Raw genomic sequence first — 18,590 nt, forward strand, 5'->3', positions numbered from 1 at the left:
ACTTTCGCACAAAATAATTTAAACTATTGGGTTGGTGTTTTAAAATAAGCAAAGACTATAATGTGTAATCCTAACACTATCCAAGTACAAAAACATTATAAAAATATACAGTGAATGAAAAGCATACAATTTAATGTTAAGCTATCAGTTAGAACAAAATATTGTAATTTCTTTAACATTTTGTTATCATTTCCTTAAAGTAATTTTTTAGTTTCTATCTTTGTCAAACACATACTCTACATAAAATATTAATAAAACACCTATCATTAACGTATTTGTGCCACAAACTGGAGCATGAGCAGCGAAAATACCTCTTAAATAAAATGTGTAAAAATATTTAAGGCCTATTGACCCCGCTCAGACAAGGAATTAAAGTCCACATTTTTTTTTTAAGCTTATATAATTCATTGTGTACTATATACAGTAAAATATTTTTTTACAATATGATCAACTACAATCTTCAAATACATATTTTAAATAGTTTGAGTAAATTTGTATTAATTTTTAGAAAACTACAGTTATATGCTCCGAATTGAAATGCAAAAACCATTTTAAATAGAGTCGTGCAAGTATACACACATTTCTAAGCATAAACAAAAACTAATTTAAAACATTAAAATATTAGATTTAATTTAATTTCTAATTATACTGCTTTGAACTTCAATCTTTCTTAAAGAATTAATTGTGCACGACGGCTGAGGAATGTTGAATGCTACGTTCGAATTCTTCTAAACTTAGCGCTTGGTTCATATTCAGAAGAGGCAGTTTTCCAGCTGAAGCTTTTGCAAGAAGCTCTGGAGAAAACCATTGCGCCAACTGATTATTGGTTGGTGATGGCATCCGTTCATCTCTGGGGTAGCCGGGAGATGCGTTGCTATTATTTTTAATCACATTGCCAGAATCGGAACTGTCAGGAATACCTAAAAATTAAATACGATGTTTGGTGAACTAAACAAAGTGTAATAGCAAATTTTGAACCTGGTACTGGTGATGACATTTGTGGATTCGATTGCCGGTGCATCTCTCCATATAGCATTCTATGCCTAGGTTGTTGCCGTGACTGATGCTGCTGATGTTGCAAGAAAAGCTGATGCCATCCAACCGGAGATGGAATGTTTTGATGCACATGTTCCGTATTCAAAATTGATTCCACAGTTTGACCAGATTTAAATCTGTGTTGTGTTTGTTGTTGCTGCAGCTGCTGATGATGTGAGTGAACTGGCTGCATTTCGATTTTGTGTGTAGTAAAAGTTAATGCAGGATTTGGTTGTGGCATTGAATTAAGACCTCCTTTTAGTATAGGGCGACCTAAAATAATAGGAAGTGAATTGTAGTCATGTAAGTCAGTTAGTTACAAAACCAAAAAACCGTTTATTTGAGGTTCTTTCAATTTCCTATTTGCTTCCATAAGATCAGTAGTCAAAACTATAGCGTTTTTCTTTGATTTAACATCCATTTTTCCCTTAAATGTTCCTAGGGCACCTAATTTCTTTCTAACTTTTAAGTTGCCGAGATCTCAGCATTCATACGGTAAGACAGACAGACGGACATGGCAAAATTGACTCCTGATAATATAATAAAATAAATTATACTAAAGGTTCAATAAAATTTCTTTCTACTTACCAAATGATTTCCCTTGCACCATCTGCATATTACCAGGAGTCCATTTTATTCCCTGTTGATTTCGGCACTGTTGCAAATTGGGAGATATTGGTTGGTTATTTGGGCCAATGACAAAGTTTCCACCTCCCAATATCATTCGAGGCTGCACGGCTATAGGTGCTGTTGGCTGCGTCTCACTAAGTTGCTTGGCATGCTGTGGATGCATTTGATATTGTGGCTGTTGGCTATGAGAAGAACTCGGTGTTTGAGTTGTTTCCTTATCGGCTGTCATTTTCCTCAGTACTGATGTAGGAGTAAATGCCAAAGGAGTTGGCGAGTTGCCATGAGTAATTAACGGATTCATCGCATGGTTGGCAGTATTTTGCGAAATCAATTCTATAACAAAATAAGCAACCACGTTGTATAAGATCTATCAAAAATGATATTCAAGAAACGTACTAATGCATGTTGTAGGAATTCTTAAAGACCTTTTTTATATTCGTTTTAAGTTTTCATACCCTTGATTTTATGATTTTAGCATAGCACTGCAGTGGTGCTCATACATATATTCCAAAAACAAATGTTCAAGCCTAACGAGCGTTTACAGTGTCGTTGTAAGCAGTGCGTTGGCAGGAACATCACGAGTAATAAATAGTCAAAGCGGAACATCTTATAAGGCCTTAAGTTGTTGAGAATTCAAAGGTCAGCATACCAAGAAAAAATTGAACTAAGACCCCGATTTATTCAGAAAAATGGTTTTAGTTTTGCCAAAATATCTAACTTAATTTTTTATTTATACTGTGCCTCACAGCTTATATTGACTATAAAAAGGTTTACCCATCACTTTCCCGGTAAAAACTTGGTAAAACGAAAAGTTGTCTTTCTTTCAACCTATTATAAATCACCGCCAAGTTCTTTCTTTAAGACTATTCTAAAAAAACAGCGGTCCATCGAGGGTAATTTTTTTTCGGAAATTTCGAGCTTTTCCCAGCTTTTAGAGTATTACTTAATCCAAAATCGATGGTAAAAACTCAAAAAAGGTTATAAAAAGTTTCGACGAGATAAATTTTGGTTAAAACAGCCGGAAACATAGCAGAAGCTTACTTAGTATTTAAATAAGCGGTAAGTATTCAAATTAGCGTGTTGTGATTCTGGAAAGCCGCAATTTTATTTTCCGTTTTGCCGCTACGCAAACAGGAAATAACAGGAATATAAGTAAAGGTTGAACTTTATTCACACCATTTCATCTTTCATTAGATACCTGGATCCTTCTTATATACTTTTCAAATTCAGTGTTGAAGTTGAAAGTATACACTGCATAGACTTAACCTGTGAGACACCTTTTAAATGTGCTTCCTGTACTACACAATATCCCTATAACCAGTACGTATAGGCAAAAATATGTTAATATTAAATTGATACGAATGCAGAAGAGGATTTAGATACAAACCTTCAGAATAATGCGGATGAACTGGTTGAGCTTGAAGAAACGTTGAATGTGTAAACATTTTGTGATCCCCAATGGACACAGGATTTCTCTTGTTATGGGAGTATTCACGGAGGACTGACGCAATAACTTCCTTTGTGGAAGGTGCAGTGCTAGGATTACCCAACTCTTTTTCCAAGAAGTCCAGAGAAACGTCCCCGCAAATAAGGCCTATTTATTTAAAAAAAAGATTATTATCACCTTTCCGCATTGTTCTTAAACAATAAAACATGCTCTGTAAATAAAATATTACATATATTGTGATGTTTGAAATGTTATATTCCGCTGCCGACACGCTGCCTGTCGAGTGACAACTAGGTTAATGACGGGGGCATTTATACCAGCCTGCCCCCACAGCATCAATTTTCTAAATTTTCCATTTTAGTCTTTCTCTGTTCTTTCTCCCAAACCAATGAAATTTGTCAAGTCCTGGTATGAAATCTTCATAGTTTACGATTGGATCATCACAGCCGATTTTCAAAAATATGCGGTTAAACATAAAATAGTTAAATTGCAAAAAAAACCAGAAAGGAAGTTAACTTCGGCAAGCCGAAGTTTGTATACCCTTGCAGTTATAAGAAATAATCAACTTTTCTAACACCATGTGCAATTTTTAAGGATTGTTGCTTACTTTAGTGATAAGCTTTAATTTGTTTCATATTATTTTTGCACCAATTTTCGGACCGTTGCTATGACAGCTATATGATATAGTCGTCCGATTTTGATACAATTTAATTCGAAATTCAGAACTAATTATAAAATGTTACTTCCCAGCTTAGAAGGTTATATGTTAAAAAACACCAAAGATATAATTTTTTCAAATTTTCGATTGTTTTTATGGCAGCTATATGATATAGTAGTCCGATTTTGATAAAATTTAATTCAGAACTAATTAAAAATGTTATTTCCAAACGTAGGAGGTTATATGTTAAAAAAACCCAGAAGATATAATTTTTTCATATTTTCCGATTGTTCCTATGGGAGCTATATGATATAGTCGTCCGATTTTGATAAAATTTAATTCGAAATTCAGATTTAAAAATGTTATATCCAAACTTAAAAAGGTATATGTTAAAAAACAAGATTTTTTTTTAAATTTATTTTGCGATATATAGTTGTCCGATCCGACTTATATACTACCTGCAATAGAAAGAAGACTTTTGGGAAAGTTTCAGCGCGATAGTTTTTAATCTGAGAGACTAGATTGCGTAGAAGCGGACAATCGGACAGACGGACATGGCTAGATCGACTTGTCTAGTGACGCTAATCCAGAATATGTATATATACTTTATGGGGTCGGAAACATCTCCTTCTCTGCGTTGCAAACTTCTGACTGAAATTAATAAACCCTCTGCAAGGGTATAAAAAGAAGTAATATTTTATTTAAAGGATAATGGTCAATTGTATACCAAAATGGAATGGACGCATAAAGGAGCACGCACACTGGCGCGGCGCGGCATGACGCAGACCTGCCGTTTAAGGAACGGCGATCGAGCGATGTCTTAGAGGCGAATGTACTATAATCGACACATTCAATTTGGTGATCGACATTTTTCTTATCTTTTTTCTTGGCATTCACTAATTGTCAATTCTGTTTGAATTTTATAAGAATTGTACTTGTTCGCTCTGTTTTTACCCAAAACTGATGCCCCGACGATTGGCGATAACAGCCGAAAGGTTCCTAGAATAAAAGATATCGCCGCGGAAAACGATGCTTGAATGCTTCTTCGAGCACTCACGCGGTAACGCCCTGCGTCGAGCCGAAACGCGCCGGATCAGTGTGCGGGCTTCCATTTAATTACACGCAAAGTTCTCAACGCGGTAAGTGTGCGCGTCCATATAATGTAATTTAACCTTCACTGTTACATTTTAATTTTTATAAAACGACGATCGCACCTACAGCAACAAAAGTTCTCATATTAACTTCATCGAAAATGAATCCTCTAAGTAAATACTTTTTATTAATTTTCTTTTTACATTCGGCACGTTTTTTTTTTAATCACACAGTATATTGAATTGCAGCGTGCCGGATGTAAAATTAAGAAAAAGTATTTATTTTGTGATGAAATTACAAATTTATATTTTCATTTTGAGAAGTTCCCCAAAATGTTATTTAACAGTTGAGGTGTCAATCGACAATTTTAAGTGATAATACAACTATTTACGGGCAACCCTATTATATCTAATTTCCACTTTTTAACTTTTAGCGCTCTTGGTATGCAATCCTTTCAGTTTTTGCAGTACCTTTCGTTTGTTGTATCACTCGTATCAATCGGACGATTACTGTAGATATTTATTTCTTCATGTATACATAGTATCCACCTGGTGCAGAAAGTAACATTTTTTAGAAAAGTCTTTGCAAATGTGTCCGACAGAATAGGGTTGGATCCATGGAAACATGAAACCATGACATGACTTGCGGGTTAAGCTGTGCCGACATATGGTTATTTTCTCAGATCTTAGATTTAGAGTCATAAAATTTTGTTATATAGCTTACTTTGCATTAGGTGATGGGTTTCCAAACGTTTTTGCGCAAATATGTGACTATTACTCGGTATGTTTGGCCCGTGGACACTTAACGCTGAGTGTTGGGAATGGCAGTTGTTTATCTTATGCTGTTGATTTGACTCAAGATGGTCATGATTAGTTATATTTGAATGATTTATTATATGGTAAACGTCATTGCCAGGATGATGCTGCCTAGATTGATAGCCCAACTGTTGCAGTAATTTTTTGAATCCCTCAGTGTCCCTAGGAATAGGTTTTTCCGCTTGCACAACTTGAGAGAATGGTCCTCCTACAGTGTTTACATAATCCGGCCGCATGTCTACTTTAGTCATTTGCGCTTCTAAATCCTTAACACTCGGAATACCTTAAAATGTCAAGTGTTGATAAAGAAGTTGGTTAAATGTTAATTTGTATTGATGTTTACTTACCAATTTTTTCTTGAGCATTAAAGTCTTGCAAACCTGGAAGTTCATTATTATTTGCAGTTTCCTTATGTCGAAACCATCGGCTAAAGCGTGATGTCCCCGTTGCTTCACCTTTTTCGTTTTCATCATTATTCTGTATAAGTGATAAATAACATATACACATGTTCTAATCAAAGAAATAGATTAAGAACTATATATTTAAAACTATTCCGTTACGAGAAGATTGTAGTTAACAACAACCAGTTTACTCTAAGTGGCGTATAATTTTAATTTAAACATTATGATAGGATAGTGCAAAATCAACAAGTTTTTATACCCTTGCAGAGGGTATAATGATTTCAGTCAGAAGTTTGCAACGCAGTGAAAGAGACGTTTCCGACCACATAAAGTATTAACAAGACTAACCATGTCCGTTTGTCCGTCCGTTTTTACGCAAACTAGTATCTCAGTTTTAAAGCTATAGGGCTAAAACTCTCCCAAAAGTCTTCTTTCTATTGTTCGGAAACAGCGGGTCCCATAAGATCGGGGAAAAAAAATAAAAAAATTATATCTTTCGCGTTTTTTGACATATAAATTTATAAGCTTGGATATAACATTTTTAAATTAGTTATGAATTTCAAATTAAATTTTATCAAAATCGGACTACTATATCATATAATTCCCATAGGAACAATCGAAAATTAGTAGTAAAATAATATTGAGAAATTATATCTTCGGTGTTTTTTAACATATAACCTCCTACGCTTGGAAATAACATTTTTAATTGATTTTGAATTTCGAATTAAATTTTATCAAAATCGGACGACTATATCATTTAGCTGCCGTAGGAACGATCAGAAAATTAGTCGGAAAACATGAAATAAAAATTATATCTTTGGTGTTTTTTAACATATAACCTTATAAGCTTGAAAATAACATTTTTTAATTAGTTCTGAATTTTGAATTAAATTATTAATTTTATTAAAATCGGACGAGTATATCATATAGCTGTTAAAGGAACGATCGAAAAATTGGAAATAATAAGAAACAAATTATAGCTTTGACATATTAGCTTATAATATTGGTTATATAAATTCTTATATTTTTAAGAATTTCGAATTCAATTTAAAAAAATTATTGATTAATTTTTAAAACTGCAAGGGTACAAACTTCGGCTTGCCGAAGCTAACTTCCTTTCTTGTTTTTTATTTAATTTTTTGAAAACAGAAATTACTGTATAATTAAAGTTAGTCGATTTATTGTATTTACCATTAGGGAATTATCCAAAGGATGCATGTTAAGAAAGGCATCAAAATTAAATTCACTTTCAGTACTTTGGCTGCATTGGAATTGACTTTGTTCGTTCTGATTTTGTTTGCAGAGTTCCGATGAGTTTTGAATGCATTTCAGTATATTTTCACCAGTGTCTATTATATCATCACTTTGATATGCGTCGCTCAAATTTAAACTGACGTTGCTATTTCTTCTCGAAGCTTCATCAATCGTCGTTTGCGCAGCTAAATTTGTATCAATTTGTAGAAATTTTTCATTATCCATTTCGGAACGGTCTTCATTGTTGTCCAGGTCGTCAAAGCCGTGTAAGTCAATAGTTTCAAGCTGTGATGTTGGTCCTGCACTGAACCATTCTGGCTCTTCGTGAACGTGATAGGAGTTTGCGCGCTTGCCACGATTTTGATTACTACAAGGCTCCTTATTAGATATGCGTCGATTACCTACGCCCTGTCGGTCAACTGACCTCTTCGTGTCATTTTGAAAACGGCGATCTGTGTGTTCAGTAACACGATCGACCAACCTCCCACTGAATACGCGTTGGTGGTGTTGGTTTTGATTCTGTTGATTAGCAACGCTTGCACCTCCACTTCCATTTGGAGACGCATCCTTCTCAGTCTCGGTGTTGGGCTCCTTAGTCTTTTGGCTTTTGAATTCCCAATTATCACTTCTGGGCAACAAGCGACCACTACCAATCCGCCTTTCCTGCCGGGAAGTCGAAAACGTTGGCGATGATGACATGTATTGATCGTGCTCCTGATGAACATAATTCAAGCGTGTTTCTGCCATATCAAGTTCGCTGCTCTTTCGATTAGGTGAACTGGGGACTTTTCCCTTGCTTTCCCTTCTTTGATGTGCACTTGGTGCAGCATCACACGTGCTGACTGAAGTTTCGTTTGTTTCCCCGTTGTTGGTACCGCTCGATGCAGCAATACGTCTTTTCGCAAATGCCGGCATAAGGTGAGATGATGATATGCTGCGATGATCGATGACGGGCGACTTAAAAGACTGCCCTTGCGTCGTCGCATCCTTATCCTTATCTTTATCTTCTCCGCACATTTGAAGGGATTCTGTAGGTACAAAACGCTGATAGTAGTTATTTGCCCGCTCCCTATTTCTCATGGCACGACGCGAGCTCATTGAAGCGCTATTGGAGCAATTTAGGCTCGAGCTATCCGCCTCCGGAGATAGCCGGTTCTTATTTTGATTTGAGTAGTTGTTGGCTACACTTAGTGAAACTGCGTTTAAGTTTACTTTCCAAAAACCCAATGTATGTAACTCAGTTCGATTTCTACAGTGCGGGCGCTGTCGACTTTTACCTTCATATCGTAGAGCTAAAAGATCTGCTCTGGTGTACCTAAGGTGAAAAAATTATTGAAAAAATGCATTAATACATACATTGCAATACCTAGTAAGCAGACATGCCTCTGCACACTTGTTATCATTAAATAATTTTCACAATTGATTTGATAGTGATAGAAACATAGCATAATCGAAATAAATATTAAAAATAAATACCTGGCATTTGCTTTTGTTGTATCCATTTCTAAAAGCTTTTGTTTACTTTGATTGAGGCAACCACACTTTTTGAAAACTTTTCCAATTTTGTCAACTTTTCCAATAAACGGTCCTAACTAATTTCGAAAAAACTCAATCCTTTGAACGAGGAAACTAGCTTTTCGTGAATATACAAATTGTATGCACCACTTATGCAAACACAGACACAGACATTCACGAGAGCATATATGTATATACGTATATATAATTATATATGTATATATATATATATATGTAAATATCCTACGTGTTTTAAGAATATCTGACTATTTTTTATTTAAAAAAATTTGTGCATATAAACAAATATTCTTTTAATTTTAATTTTATATTTTGTGAAAATCACGCCAAATTAGGAGTGGGAGATTAAAGACAGTAAAAACAATCGGTTCTAATCGAAACCAAAAGTGTAATAAAAAGGGCAATGGTCTTGAAACCGTGAAAGTGGAACAAATAGTAAATTTGAGAACTCGACATTCTGACGACATGTATTTTTTCACACCAGAGACCGGCGATTAAATTAAATCCTGTTCGCACTGTCACTGCTTAAGTGATTATATATTTTATTATTTTATTTTGTAACATTCCAATTATGATTTTAATAGTAATCGTATTACTAAAATATTTAGCTGCCATAAGCCTTATATTCACATCGAAGATATCCGCGAACAAACCATAGTAGTGAGTGAGAGGCAAATAGGCAGCTAATAGTTTTTGTCGGGTCTGAAAAAAAAAACCATATTGAATTGTATTGGACATCCTGCCGGGCGTGTCCACCCAACAAAAGTAAGTTCCGACCAAAGAAAAATGGTTACGGTGTACCTAAGTATATTTTTAGCACAGCCCCCTGTAACACGATCTCTGCCGTGCTCTCCATTAAGGAACTAATGGACTCAACTATTACCAGATACTTGACAAATAGGGCGGAGCTGGAGGACGCGCTGGCCTCTACAAGGAGAACGAAACAAGGCCACCTGTTGGAAGACAGTTGGAAAAAACATTACCAGCCATTCTCAGGATGCTTGGTGACTTCCTGCAGCGTGAGCGGAACAGCGCTGTTAATAATAATAATAATAATAATAATAATTAACATAAACAAAAACAACCTTTTTACAATACATTTTATGATATTGTTTATGATATAACCAGAAGATTCGTCTTTTGCGTTTGTCAACAAACCGAACTCAGATGCTTGACAGTAAGACCACGCCACATTCATTGCCGGTAAACTTTGAAAACTTTGGTAACATTTAAAAGAATACGACCTTTTGAGTAGTAAAACTCTTACTATCAAATTTAAAATTATAATCTGTCTCCACATATCACAGTAAAGTCCCAAGAATTGTATACACAAAATTGTTGCGCTTATAGTTTCCGAAATCACACCCGCTTGGTGAAGATTATATACGAGTTGTGTTCAAAAAGTAAGGTGACTTTGTATTTTCAAGAAAAACTATTAATTTATTTATCAACATTAATGTTGTCCCCTTCAAAGTAATCCCCGTCAGATACAATACACTTATGCCAACGGTTTTTCCAATCCTCAAAGCACTTCCCATAAGCACTTTTCGGTATAGCCTCGAGCTCTTCCAGCGATGCAGTCTTTATCTCTTCAATCGTTGCAAATCTCCGTCCTTTCATAGGTCTCTTTAGATTTGGGAACAAGAAAAAGTCACATGGGACCAAATCCGGTAAATATGGTGGCTGAGGCATTATTGTGGTGTTGTTTTTGGCCGTGAGCAGGGGCATTATCGTGATGCAAAAGCCATGAATTGTTTTTCCACAATTCTGGACGTTTCTTTCGTATTGCTTCTCGCAAACGGCGCATAACTTCCAGATAATACTGTTTATTGACCGTACGACCATATGGTAAGAACTCCTGATGCACCACGCCATGGTAATCGAAGAATACAGTGATCAAAACTTTGACATTCGATCGAACTTGGCGTGCTTTTTTCGGTCTTGGCTCACCTGGGCTCTTACATTGTGACGATTGGGCTTTGGTTTCGATATCATACCCATATACCCATGATTCGTCACCAGCTATGACCCTTTTGAGTAAATCTGGGTCGTCGTTGACGTCATCCAACAGCTCTTGAACGATGCTCATGCGACGGTTCTTTTGGTCAAAACTCAGCAATTTTGGAACAAACTTCGCTGACACGCGACCCATGCCCAAAACGTTTGAAAAAATTTCATGGCACGAGCCAAGTGATATACCGACATCTTCAGCAACTTCTCTGATAGTGATTCGACGATTTTCCAAAACAATTTTCTTCACTGCTTGAACGTTTTCATCAGTTGTTGACGTGCTTGGGCGTCCAGAGCGAGGCTCGTCATTGGCATCTTCCCGGCAATCTGGGAAGAGTTTGTACCACTTGTAAACATTTTTTTTACTCAGAACAGTTTTACCGTATGCCACTGTCAACATTTCAAGTGTTTCGGAGCACTTAATTTTATTTTTTACACAAAATTTCATACAAATACTACTACAATAATAATACAATACTACTACTACAATAATTTACTCTAGAAATGATGTACTTTTTTATCTCATCTCATTTATCTCATCATCATCATTTTATCTTTTTAACTCAGTAAGGGTAACTCGTTTATGAAGAAATAACTGCAAAGCAATGTTTTTCGCTTTGTGAAAAATATAATATTTCTTATACCTATTCTCTTGCAGCGCCGAAATTTCGCTGCAGTGACTTTTCCTTCTATAGCAGTGTCGCTTACTATAAAGAGACGAGGAAATCTATAACTTCGCTCCAGCGGAAAACGTGTTTACGAAGTTCAGATTGGGCGATACTGATACTCAATTCGACTTTTGGCATGGACATTCGCTTTAAGCCGCCTAGAAATTATGGGCCAACCATCTAGATGCATCAGGAGTCTAAGCCATCGAAGAACGTTTTAAGCAAAGATAATATAATATGATACTAAAATATGAGCAACGGCCATACAACGGAACGTACGGAAGTCTTATTTAGGGTTCCTGTTGAATTACAGTTATTGTTAGTTAGCCTAGTTTTTTGTTTTGTTAATTTGTTTTTAATATTCTCCATCGCTTTTCGTAAACATTTGTTCGTGTCCCCGGAATCTTTGTCCAACGCACCTGAAAATAATAAGGTCATGTGTTTAAAAAAATATGTTTTACTTGTATACCTATATATTTACCTCTTCTAACTGTGTTGTAAAACCTATAAAAAAAAAAAACTCAAAAAGAGACGTATTTTAAACGTGGATTAACGCACAATATCTTGCAATTAAGGAAGCACTTGCTTGACTTGAAATTTATATTCACAATATTATAAGAATATGGAAACATGCCCCAAAGCTATAATTTGTTTCACATTATTTCCCACCAATTATCCGATCGTTTCTATGCCAGCTATATGATATAGTCGTCCGATTTTAATAAAATTTAATTCGAAATTCAGAACAAATTTAAAAATGTTATATCCAAGCTTAGAAAGGTAAATGTTAAGAAACACGGAAGATATCATTTTTTTTTAAATTTTTTCCCCGATAGTTCCTATGGCAGCTATAAGATATAGTGGTCCGATCCGGCTGGTTCCGACTTATATACTACCTGCAATAGAAAGAAGACTTTTGGGAAAGTTTCAGCCCGATAGCTTTAAAACTGAGAGACTAGTTTGCGTAGAAACGGACGGACAGACGGACATGGCTAGATCGACTCATCTTGTGACGCTGATCTACTTTATATATACTTTATGGGGTCGGAAACGTCTCCTTCACTGCGTTGCAAACTTCTGACTTAAATATTTATACCCTCTGCAAGGGTATAAAAATTTGAAGTTCAAAAATAACTTGATTCAATCATAGAGAGAATCTTTTGGGTTCAAAATATGGTTCTCATTTTGAGAACATTTTTAACATAGTTAAGTACGCCAGGATTCGCAGACGCATCCATGTTGTTGTCTATAGTCGAGTAGAATCGGATGGGAAGTTCCACAATCTCGGGGCCGCCAAAACATCAAATCAGTATCGATTCACGCCTGGAATTGAACGCTGACCTACTACTTATGACGCGGCTGTTCACTATTGTCAATGCGCCGTTAACTATTCCTGCTAACAGTACGATCTGTTCGGAGATCGTGCTCCCCTCGCTTTATTCATAGTTTTCGTTTGCAGCACAGGCCTGATTCTAAGTTTATAGCTTCAAAGTAACTGCAGGCAACTCAAGACCGACTTCTCAAAGAGGTATACGCAGCTAGAAACGCCAGTTTCATCCAATGCAAGCTCTGCTGATCTCTACTCAGACAACGGCACCACCTTTCACGGCAGCAAACGAGTACTCGACGAAATTAGGCTGCTAGCCATGGAGCAACGCAAGAACGAAACTTCTTCGCCAACGAAGAATCTTGTGCCATCTTATACCGTCCACATTTCAAAGGAATCTGGGAAACCAGAGTTCGGTCCATCAAGCTAGATATGGAGAGGATAATGGGATCGTCAGCCTTAACTTTCGAGGAGTTGTCTACAGTTTTAATACAGATTAAAGTCTTACTCAACTCTCGTCCTCGTTGCTCATCAGGGGATTCTACTCTAGATCCGCTTACTCCGGCCCATTTTTTTATTGTCGCTCCCTACACTGCCTCACCGGAGCCATCCCGTCTAAATGTTCCCATAAACCGCTTTGGAAACGTTGGCATATGGACGCCGGACAAGACGACAAAGTCCGAGTGGTCACCGTAAAAGCCGCTCAATGAGTCTTCAAGCGCCACATAACCAAATTGGCGATCTTGTCTTTTTGGTGAACAGCCGTTTAGGGGGAGGTATGTTGGGGAACCAGACACCCTGTACATTCCCTTCAGTTTCACACTAGCCTTTTTTTTTTGAAACTATGTATGTATATGCTGCTGTCGGCGGTCCGGCAAAAAAAGAGAGACAGATCTTCGGAGATTACCCTCTCTTTCTGTGTCTTATAATCTGCCTGCCCGCGGCTCTCATAGAGACAACCTTCGGCCGGTCCTTTTGTTTTGCTCCTCTCCGTTATCTTCAGAAATAAACCAAAAAGATGCATTCTGTTTGAGGTATAAAAAGAGTGCTGCGACACATTTAAATTTATTAATATAAGTGGTATATTTGAAAAAAATTAAAGTCAGATAAGTGGGTCATTAAGTTAAAGATGTTGTGCATTGATCCACATATAAAGAATGTCCCTTTTTGAAATTTGGTAAAGGTTTTATAACATAACCCAGAAAATTATGGTTCCGTTACTCGAAAGTGGGGTGATGAATAGAGGTGCAGAAACATCGATGTTTGAAGACATCGATGTTTTTCGATGTTTTTCAAAAAACATCGATGTTTTTCGATGTTTTTAAAATAACATCGATGTTTTTCGATGTTTTTAAAATAACATCGAATGAAACATTAATTTTATAATTTTAAAAAAATCTCAATAAAATTTGTATTAAAAATAAAAAACAAAACCTTTATTCATTTAGAAAATAAAAAATTTAATTAAAAATAAAAAAAAAATTTTAAATTAAATGAGATCATAAATTTTATTAAAGAACATAAGTTGGTCGACGATGTTACTCTTTAAACGGGTACGGCGATCGAAATCCGCCTTGATAAAGGCTCGTTCGGACTCGCATTCATTTTCGGAGACGGACCTTCCATGTTTTCCTTGGTTGTACCTAACGTAAAAAAAGAATATAAATAAAAAATTTACATATAAGTATTTGCCGCTACACGTGGGACGTACCAAAGACATTAGAATATGAAGATAAATAACGCCATACGATTTTTTTGCACACGATTTTTTGGTGCTGGCTCTAGAGCTGGCTCCAGGCTCTCTTGCTGAAAAGAGAGAGCGCTCTAGAGCCAGCTGCTCTCATACACGCATACAGCGATAAAACACGATTGGATGTGTGAACATGTATTCTCGTGCATTGTTATTGTTCATATTTCGCTGCAGCCCGCTTATTGAGCAGGTTGATTATTTTTGTATTTATTTTATTTCATATTTTGATTTTAGAATAAGTAAAATTATAATAATAACATTTATGTATGTATTTCTATAATAACTATTTAAATTATTTATGAAAAGGAGAATCAAAATGGGGTAACAAAAGTCATTATTAAATTAAAATTAAATGGCATAACATCATTTAACGAAACGTTATTTTAATTTGAAATACTGAAAATCTAAATTGTAAAATTTTTCACTTTACTAAATAATTTAAATAGTTAATATATTAATATGCTTTTTAATATCTAAAACAGTTATAAAATTAATTATACTAGTAAATACTTTGAATATTCAAAAATGGTAATATATTAAATATACGTACTATTAAATACATTTAATGATTAGAATTGTTAAAATAATAAATATGCTATTAAATATATTACAAATTTAAGATATACTACCAAAATATAAAAAAAATTTAATGGCACAAAATCATTCAACCAAATGGAAAAAAATAGCAAAGATCAGTGGCAACAGGTCCAGCCTGTCCCACTGCCAGAAATCTAGGCGCGACTTCCCCCGCCTTAAATTGTTTAGGTTTCCAGAAAAAGATCCAGCAATCTTAATGAAATGGGCGGAAATGTGCCAATTTTCTGAAGACTTTGTGGCGACCACTTCACTGTTTTTATGCCAAAGTAATTTCTCCCCAGGTGATATTGGGGTAAAATATCTAAGGAAAGGATCAGTTCCCGATCGCAACCTAATTAAAGATTGCAGTCCCGATAATGATGATATTGATTTTTATGTTCTTAGATGGCCCACACGAAAAAAACCTCACAGTCCCCGGCTGAAGTTTGTCGTCAGTGCCATAAAAGCACAAAAACGTTAAAAGAGTTTCAAAAAAAATATTTAACTTAATAAAAATTGTCTGATGAAAGACAAGCACGGATTAAGACGTTCAGAAAAGAAAATTTGAATTTAAAACGAAAGATGATCAGGTTGAAAGCCAAGTCTGAAAAAAACATACTTTCGGAAATAGACAAAAAAAAATAAACGTCAAATGAAAAAATACTATCAAAAATGCTTCCTAAGGAAAAAAAGGGAACAAATATGAGATGAAATGATTCTGAAAAATGGTTCGCTGAGAGCATTTATTACAGGTTGACATCGACATATATGTTTTTAAGCGACTCGTTACAATTAAATATTCCCAGTCCATCGTCGTTGCAAAAGTGGAACAGTACAAAAAAAGTACAGCCGGGAGACAATTAAGGAGATGACTGAATCTGATAAAGAATGCATACTGACTTGTGAAGTTGCAATAACGAAAAACTTAACTTATAACGTGTCTGTTGATATAATTGATGGCTTAGAGCATTCACATGAACGCTTAAATAAAATGGGAAGCTACATTTGGGTATTTGTTATATGGGGCATTTTAAAAAAATGGAAATTTATATTAAATTATTTCGTACCCGAAACAAACAGAAACATTAATATAGCTGAAAATATTGGGTTTAAAGTAAGGGTTGTACCTCATTGTGCACATGTACCTCAAGTCACTAATAAAAAACCTTGAAATGTGCACATCAAATTAACAATGTTGTTTGGAATAAACTGAAGGAAATGCAGGAATACCTAAGGAACATAAAATACCATGGAAATAATATATATTGTCTTGATGGCTTGATCCAAACTACTGAGGCTATGTTTGGACTCGTCGAAGATATATTTAAAGACCACAAGGACCACTTTTTCTTTTTAATTAGTCGAGTAAACCAGGACCCTCTTGTAGAAATTTTCAGTTAATGAATTTAATATAATCATTGCCAAACTAATATCTTTGGACATTTTTAAATTTTCCCAAAAGTCGAATTGCGAAGCAGATGATGTTATGTTACCAGTAGAGTTTGATTCAATTATATATAAACCTTGCATTGAAAACAAAGAAATACAGCAACAAGGCAATGAAAGGTACTTTGAAAAAAAAATGATACTTTTTTGTCCAAAGATGTACCTATTGAATTAACATCTAATAGATACTTAAATTAACATCTAACAGATACATTGTTGGATACATTGCAAAAGGATCAAGTTGCGATAAATGTATAAAGATCTTTCTAAAAGAGACAGAGGACTTAACAGCACCATCAGGGCTTTTTATAAATAATGAATGTTATGGGCATAAAGTAGATCTTTTAAACAAACTTATTAAAGTTTTACTATTTAAACGTTGCAAATAGACTGTGATAGCTGATAGACAAAAAAGCAAGCTAAACTCAGAATTCTATCTCATAAGTTAAAGATTAAATCATTTTTATGTACATATATAACTCATACCAAAAATAATATAACCGATTAAAAATTGAAAAAATAAAATAATAAATATATTTTTTATGTACTTTAATAATAAATTTAATAAATAAATAAATAAAAAGGAAATATTTTTTAATTATGTGTTTTACTCACTGTTCTTTTATCCATATCCTCCCCACCCCTTTTTTATTGCTTTGAATAAATTCGTTTAATAGTTCAGAATTGATTTCGGGCCGAAAATCGTTACTCATCTTAGACATTATATTGGTCTTTGGACGTACACATTATATTGGTCTTTGGACGTACACAAAAATAAAACATTATAAATATAATAATTGTAACAATGTTACAAACAAATTACAAACCTTTCGTGTGCCTTCTTCTTTAAACAGTGATGGCCCTAGAAACATCGATGGTCCAAAAAAACATAGATTTTTTGAAAATTTGGAAAAACATCGGTGCATCGATGATTCCATCGATGTTTCTGAACCTGTAGTGATGAAATCCCTCAAAGAGTCTTACACAGTTTGCAAAGTAAGTATAAATGTATACAAGTAAAACACATTTTTTTAAACACTGCCCATATTTTTTTCGGGAGCGTTGGACAGGGATTCTGGGGTCCCGGATCAATCTTTAAGAAAAGCTATGACAAACATTAAAAACGAATTATTAAAAAGAAACATAGATTTAAGAATAACTCTAATTCTACATAAAATTTAAATCATAAAATGTAAATAAAAAATATGAAAAAGTAAATGAATATGTTTGTATTTTAAATTCAATATTTGAAAAGGTAAAAACTCAATGGAAAAATCAAGAATGTTCGCTTTTAATACCAACGCAACCAGAGTGCATCGCGATTAATTAAACTAAATTATTTTGAATGCTCAGTGTAGACAAATAAATATAAATTTAAATTGGCGTCCAATTTATTAACACCTAGTAAGGCGCGAAAAAATTTGGGTATATCTTCAGCATCTTTTTATTCTTTGTGCAACCTCAATGAATTTTTGTCACAAAAGTTGTTATCAGAACTTTTGTTTGTTGAGGGTGCGTTTGTCATTAGATTTTTACCTCATTAAGAGGTGTTTTTGTTTGGTATCAGTTTTTGTTTTAAGCAGCAGCTGCTAATAAGCTGCTAATAATAATTTAAATAATTCCAAGACTCTAAAATATGTTCTGCATACTCACAAAAACCAAATACAATAAACTTTTGTCCAAAAATTTTAAACGATTGTATAATATAATAATATATAACAAAAACGTACAAAGTACTAGCGATATATAGCACAAGCCTGTAGCTTTAGTAGTTACAGGTGTACAAAATATAGATATTTATAGCTGTATTCTCGAACTAGCAGTTCTCGCAGTTTTTTTCAAAAGTGGTTAATGTTGGTACGCAGTCCTTTTTTTTTTGTGCAATACCTTTCAATTTTTCGGACGATCATAGATTTGCTTTCTTTCAAAGTACCACCACATGTACTAC

The 18,590-nt window shown here is 34.7% G+C and overlaps 1 protein-coding gene and 1 long non-coding RNA gene across 2 annotated transcripts; both read right to left on the reverse strand.

The window, feature by feature from the left end:
* Positions 1 to 106: 106 nt before the first annotated feature.
* On the reverse strand, positions 107 to 9,204 carry LOC108036005 (eukaryotic translation initiation factor 4E transporter). The gene is made up of 9 exons (XM_017111901.3): positions 9,095 to 9,204; positions 8,809 to 8,924; positions 7,270 to 8,647; positions 6,025 to 6,154; positions 5,586 to 5,960; positions 3,053 to 3,259; positions 1,624 to 1,998; positions 979 to 1,308; positions 107 to 920 (listed from the first exon to the last, which is right to left on the reverse strand). Exons 2-9 carry the CDS (start codon positions 8,832 to 8,834, stop codon positions 679 to 681), a joined length of 3,063 nt encoding a protein of 1,020 aa, XP_016967390.1. The 5' UTR covers positions 8,835 to 8,924; positions 9,095 to 9,204; the 3' UTR covers positions 107 to 678.
* A 2,211-nt stretch (positions 9,205 to 11,415) lies between these two features.
* Positions 11,416 to 14,097, reverse strand: LOC127010940 (uncharacterized). Its single transcript, XR_007763877.1, has 3 exons — positions 13,379 to 14,097; positions 12,025 to 13,296; positions 11,416 to 11,962 (listed from the first exon to the last, which is right to left on the reverse strand). It is a non-coding gene; the product is annotated as an uncharacterized LOC127010940 (long non-coding RNA).
* Between the last annotated feature and the right edge of the window lie 4,493 nt (positions 14,098 to 18,590).

This window comes from Drosophila biarmipes, chromosome 4, assembly GCF_025231255.1.
Source record: "Drosophila biarmipes strain raj3 chromosome 4, RU_DBia_V1.1, whole genome shotgun sequence".
Classification (NCBI taxonomy): Eukaryota; Metazoa; Arthropoda; class Insecta; order Diptera; family Drosophilidae; genus Drosophila; species Drosophila biarmipes.